The following is a 6,150-nucleotide window of genomic DNA, read 5'->3' as shown; positions in this document are numbered from 1 at the left end:
AAAATATTCAACAGGAGGAATTATATAATAGGTATTTTAAAGTAGAACTTTGAAGTGCTCATTTGACACTTGTCCTTACTCTATACACCAATGACAGCTTTATGAAATCTTAGTTTGACAAACTGGGTTGTCATGACTCTTAGCAACCTTATGAGACCTCAGGTCTGTCCAAGGATATTCCAGTCCCTATCTTTACAGGAGCAAATTGCCAGGTCTTTTTTGCCCTAGTTTGTGAGTTTGAACCATCAATTTCTTGTTAGCATCGAGTGTTTTACCATTGTGCAAACAAGGACTCCCTGTAGGCAAGTAAATGATATGTTTTTTTCAGTGGATGATTAGATAATTTCCACGGAAGAGAGCTACAATATACTTTTATATAAAAAAGTATACTTTTTGACCCAAAAAGACCAAAAACTAAAGACCATACCATTTATGAGTTCAGACAAAGAACTCATCAGTATTTTAAAAAGCCACACAATAATGACACAGTGCCAAAGGAGGAAGGCTGAAACAAGAAGCAATGATAGCAAGTCACCTCAGATGTTCCTCTCAAAGGTTACTTTTCAAGTTCTTCAAAAATGGGAATAGAATTCATCCTATTATATACATAAGTGACTTGTTTCACCACTAAGTTTCATTGATAGAAGAAATCAAGTTAGTAGGGTCAAGTCCTGGCTCTGTCAGAATGTGCAGAAGTGTCCACGTGGTGCAAATGGTGTGACTGACCTGAAGGGAGGTAATCTGAACACATGTTAGAAAAGGCCTGTTTCCATTAAGATTACAGACAGAAGACCTTAATGCAACATTTTCAATCTGCAACACATAGAGGCCATGGGGGGACCTGACTATAGCAGTGAATAAGAACATCTGAGCCATAGAGTTGCCTATGAACCTTGGTACTGTCATGTTTCCTTCCCAAGCCATCTTTTTTTGGATTGCTATCATTCAATATTAACCTTTACTATAGAGTTGGACAATGACCAAGGAGGATAGAAGGAGAATTGATGCCTTTGAGCTGTGGTGCTGGAGAAGAGTATTGAGGATACCATGGACTGCTAGGAAAACAAACAGATTCATCCTGGAAAGGGTTAAACCGGGTGGCTCCGTGGAGGCAAGGATTCTGAGGCTCCGTCTAACATACTCTGGACATGTTTGAGGAGAGACTAGTCCTTGGAAAAGGACATCATGCTTGGGAGGGTGGAGGGACAGCGCAAGAGGGGAAGGCCCTCTATGAGGTGGATTGAGTCAGTGACTGGGGTAATTGGGATGGGCGTGTCAGAGACAGTGCGATTGGCACAGGACAGAGCAGAGTTTAGGGCTGTTGTACACAGGGTCGCCATGAGTCGCAAGTGACTCGACAGCACATAACAACAACAATATGGAAATATTTAAAATATAATTACTACAACTTTCCCAAGTTTATATTCACTGAAATCAAATGATGGAGGAGGAAAATGGACTTAGCATACACACATCTGAATCAGGTTTTCTTCTCTGGCGGTCTTCTGAATCAACCTCTACACTTCCATTGATTATCTGTGTACATTTTGGACAGAGCTTCCAACCAGGTACAAGCTGTCTTCCAAATTTTGCACTCAGGAAAGTGGCATCATCTAAGTCGATTACATGCAAATTTTTCTTAGCTAGTTTTTTGTGTATATTAAATGGATCACAACATGACTTCTGCAAATCCTCAAATCTGTCAATATAAATTTTTGCATGATGGAAACAAATTGTATTATTTCCAGAAAGAGTCATTCCAGTTCTAAGTTGAAGTAAAAGCATATCATTGGATGACAATTCTTGCAAAGTCTTAAAGCCTGTATGACGAGTATAGTATGTTTTATGGCACTCATTTGTGGTACGAAGCTGAACGCCAACTGAACAGGGATCCATCATCCTTGATTCCAGCAAATCTCTTCTGTTTTATTTTGCCTTCAGATTTCGTTCCTGTAGGTCACTCTAGAGAAGAGATGAAAGTAAGTCAGACCTGTGCTATAAGTTTTTTAGGCTGAAAAACTGAAAGGGCATTTGATAAAATTCATTACCTCTTTGAAAGAAAAAAAAACACCTGCAGGCAAACATATCCATTCAAAAGACAAAAATAGCATTTTATCTCATCATAAAACATCAGAAGCATTTTCTATAAAGTCAAAATTACACAAGAATATCTGCTCCCATGGCTGTTTTATCAATTAATTTTTGAGTGAAGATTTCCAAATCATATTGGTTTCACAGATTCATTCATTAATATTTTGCTTTATAACATTATCATTAACAAATACCATTAAGGAGCTGTGGTGGCCTAGTGGTAAGAAACTGAGCTGCAAGCTCCAAGGCAGGCACTTCAAATGTATCAACTGTTCTCAGAGATAAAGATGGACAATTTCCTCTTGTGAAATTTACAGCCTCTGAAAATCATGTGGAGGGTCAGCTACCAATCGGTTCCAACCTGACAGCATATAACACCAGTAAGTATAGAAGCCTCCAGATGGTGCAAACAGGTGATGGCACTTGAATGTTAACCAAAAGGTTAGCAGTTTAAATTCACCAGAAATGCTCTGAAAGAGAGGCCTGGACTCTACTTCAATAAAGTCAGCCAGTGAAAACCTTGTGGAGCACAGTGGACACCATAAGCTGGAATTAACTTGATGGCACCTAATTTCATTTGGTTTTTTAATATCTTTGCTGTCAAGTCAGAATTGAACCACAGCTGACTCTTCAGTGGTTTCTGAGTAGCTGTAAAACTGCTGGGAGGAGACTGCCCAACTTCCTCTTGAGGAGCAGTTGGTGGATTATAATTGGCATTGTTGTTGTTATGTGCCATCAAGTCGTTTGGGACTCATAGCGACCCTATGTACAACAACCCTAAACCCTGCTCTATCCTGTGCCAATTGCATTGCCTCTGACACACCCATCCCGATTACCCCAGTCACTGAATCGATCCACCTCATAGAGGGTCTTCCCCTCCTGCGCTGTCCCTCTACTCTACCCAGCATGATGTCCCTCTCCAAAGACCGGTCTCTCCTTGCAACATGTCCAAAGTATGTCAGAATCTTTGCCTCCAAGGAGTAGCCTGGTTTAACCCTCTCTAGGGTGAATCTATTTGTTTTCTTGGCAGTCCATGGTACATTCAATACTCTTCTCCAGCACCACAGCTCAAAGGCATCAACTCTCCTTCTGTCCTCCCTAGTCATTGTCCAGCTCTCTGATGCATAACAGTGATTGCAAAGACCATGGCCTGTATCAGGCGCACCTTCGTCTCCAAAGAGACACCGTTGCACCACAAACCAAGGACTGTTCTCCAGTAGTTTGAACTGACTCGTGGCAGTGTACTGCGAGTCATAAGTCGTGACATCTGGTAACAGCAACAATTCTGCCTCATTAACAGATCATTCACTCCAATATGAGACCATAATGATAGTCCTAGAAGTTAGGATTTAAAAGACATCATGAAAATTGAGCATTATTTTTAAAAAAGTACAAAAAACACGTGCAGATATTTACTTGCTATACATGAAACCTGACACTAAAAAGATGAGAGGTGGCAAGTAGCTATAAATCTAATAAAAGTTGCCAGAGAAGCTCTGTGTGGACAGAAAGCAGAATTGCTAAAATGTTGGGAACATGCTCTACTGGGTTGCCACAGTCTGATTATTTAGGGGCTTTATGTTTATGTTTTGAATTTTTTTTTTTTAACCCCTTGAAAAGATTTGACTATGAGATCCAGGTCTTAAGTACTGCAAAACTGTATCTAACTAGGTATAGTTTACAAACAATAAAATTCCTGAATGGGTCTCTAAAGGTTTTCCAGTATGAATGTCTACATGAATTTCACCCGTATACATAATTAATTTCCATTTCAAATAGCAAAGTTCCTTTCTTTAAACAATTCTGCACTTCAGACTTTCTCCTGACCTAGGATGAATTGCTGGCACTGTTTTAATGTCATAGTATGCTTTCTATTATTTTGTATAAGGCATGATCAATTCATTGCAAATACCTCTTAAAAGAAAAACAAAAACAGTGACTATTCACACAGACGTCACCTGATGGAATACACAGGAATCAGACTGACTACTTTGGTGGAAGAGTCAGCAGAGCAATTCAATATTGGCAATTAAAACAAGCCAAGGATTTACTATGGAAAAGACCATCAATTACTCATGTGCAAGTTCAAATGGAATCTGAAGAAAATGAAAACATGTGACGAGAACTAAATACGACCCTAAGTCTAGCCTAATTTAAAAAGCATCTCAAGAATAGATTTGATGCACTGAACACTAACGACCTAAGACCAGAAAAGGTTGGGAAGACATCAAGAGAGCAAAAAGGTCATTATAAAGACAAGAAAGAGACAAAAAGACCAAAACAGAAGTCAGAAGAGACTCAAACCAACAGGAAAAGAGCACATTCAGCATTTCTCAAGCTGAAAAAACTGAAGAACAAATTCAAGCCTCAGTGTGCAATACTGAAGGATTCTATAGGCAAAGTCTTTAATGATATAAGAAACACCAAAAGATAATGAAAAGAATTCACAGTCACTATTCCAAAAAGAATTGGTCTACACAGAATGATTTCGGGAAGTAGCATATGAAGGAAGAAGTTCAAAGTGCAATGAAGACTTTGTTAAACATGCCAATCGGTAGCCCATCTTTTCATCATTTTTTGACAAACAGATGCAGCCCTGGCTATGGTGTGCTCACTAGCCAAAGCCAAGAAACCTGGAGGACAGCAATCTGGCCACCTGACTGAAGGGATCTGTACATGTTCTCTTTCCAAAGAAAGGTGATCCAAAGAATATGGCAATTGTCTAACAATATCATTATTATCACCCTACAGGAAAATCTTCCTGAAGAGTATCCAGAAATAGCTCGAAGTACACTGACAGCGAGCTTCCAGAAATTCAAGCAGGATTCAGAAAAGGCTGTAGCCTGATGGTGCCTGTAACAATGGCCGGAGCATGGCAGAGGGAGCACGGCAGAGATTGTGAGGGTGCCCAGGAGAAAGCAGAGTTCAGCGTTACCATAAATCAGAGTTGACTGCATGGCACCCAACAACAAAAAGATAGTATATTTTGGGATTCTAAGATTAACATTTACTATCTGTATAAGCAAATCCAAGCCCACTACCACTCAGCTGATTTCAAAGCCACCCTTTCCACTGGGTCTCTGAGGCTATAAATCGTTAGAAGAGACTGCTTATCTTTTTTTCCAATGTAGCAGAGTGTGGATTTGAACCATTTAGTTAGCAGCATAAAGTGTTAGAAAATGTGCTACTATTTTTGTTGTTAGGTGCTGTCAAGTATCGAGACCCCATGAATAACAGACCTGAACCCGGTCCTATTCTGTGCTTTCCTAATGAAACAATTTCATCTATTTTTATTGCCTGAATGAGGGCCTTCAGTTATGATATGTGTACAACACTCATATCTTTGGCAACTGTTAACTTTTAATGTTTCTATCTTTAAAACACAAAAGACTCAAATAAGAATGTGGAAGACCAGAACAGGATTAAAAAGAGCTGATAGTCTCAAAAAGACGCAAGAACAGCTATTTAAAAAACAACAAACCCCACCCAAAAAACCAAACACCAAATAAAGGCAATTCACTGCCATCAAGTTGATTTAGATGTACAGAAACCATGACAGACCATGTAGGATCACATAGGGCTGGGCTGTACATGGTTTGGAAAGTTGTAAATCCTCATGGAAGCAAACTGCTTCACTTTCCTTCAGTAGAGCAGCGAATGGGCAGAACCAACCTCTCAGCTAACAGCCCAGTATTTAATTCACTATGACACTAGGCCTCCTTTAAAAAAGTAAGATGAACTTAAAAACACAGCCCATAATTCCATTTTAAAGTGTTAGATACAAGGCTAAGCATCTTTTATCTGCAAACTCACTTTATAGGTGGAAAAACTGAAGCTTAGAATTATAGTTACTGAATCCAGAAAAATACCTGACATAAATTAGACATGTATTTGATGAATTAAAAGCCAAACAAATTTTTAAAAAATATTTAATTTTACATTTATGTGAGCTATTCTAAAATAAGCAAAAGGCACTACAGTTTTCCTAAAGCTTTGTCCAGTGTATTTTCAAGTCATTTTAAGGAAAATGTAGCAGTCTTCCAGCTTCCAAACTCCATT

The 6,150-nt window shown here is 39.0% G+C and overlaps 1 protein-coding gene across 1 annotated transcript in view; it reads right to left on the bottom strand.

Annotated features, from left to right (window-relative positions):
• LOC102873325 (ARL14 effector protein-like) overlaps positions 1–1,945 on the bottom strand; it is a 4,181-nt gene extending 2,236 nt beyond the window's left edge. Inside the window, exon 1 of the mRNA XM_006883721.1 lies at positions 1,474–1,945. Coding sequence (XP_006883783.1) covers positions 1,474–1,899 — 426 coding nt within the window. The 5' untranslated portion in view covers positions 1,900–1,945. The remainder of the gene's footprint in view (positions 1–1,473) is intronic.
• Positions 1,946–6,150: the final 4,205 nt, after the last annotated feature.

The sequence above is a fragment of the Elephantulus edwardii genome, unplaced genomic scaffold (genome assembly GCF_000299155.1).
Source record: "Elephantulus edwardii isolate Elephantulus edwardi_28Jun2011 unplaced genomic scaffold, EleEdw1.0 scaffold00029, whole genome shotgun sequence".
Taxonomy (NCBI): Eukaryota; Metazoa; Chordata; class Mammalia; order Macroscelidea; family Macroscelididae; genus Elephantulus; species Elephantulus edwardii.
This window is presented reverse-complemented; position numbering and strand designations above follow the sequence as displayed.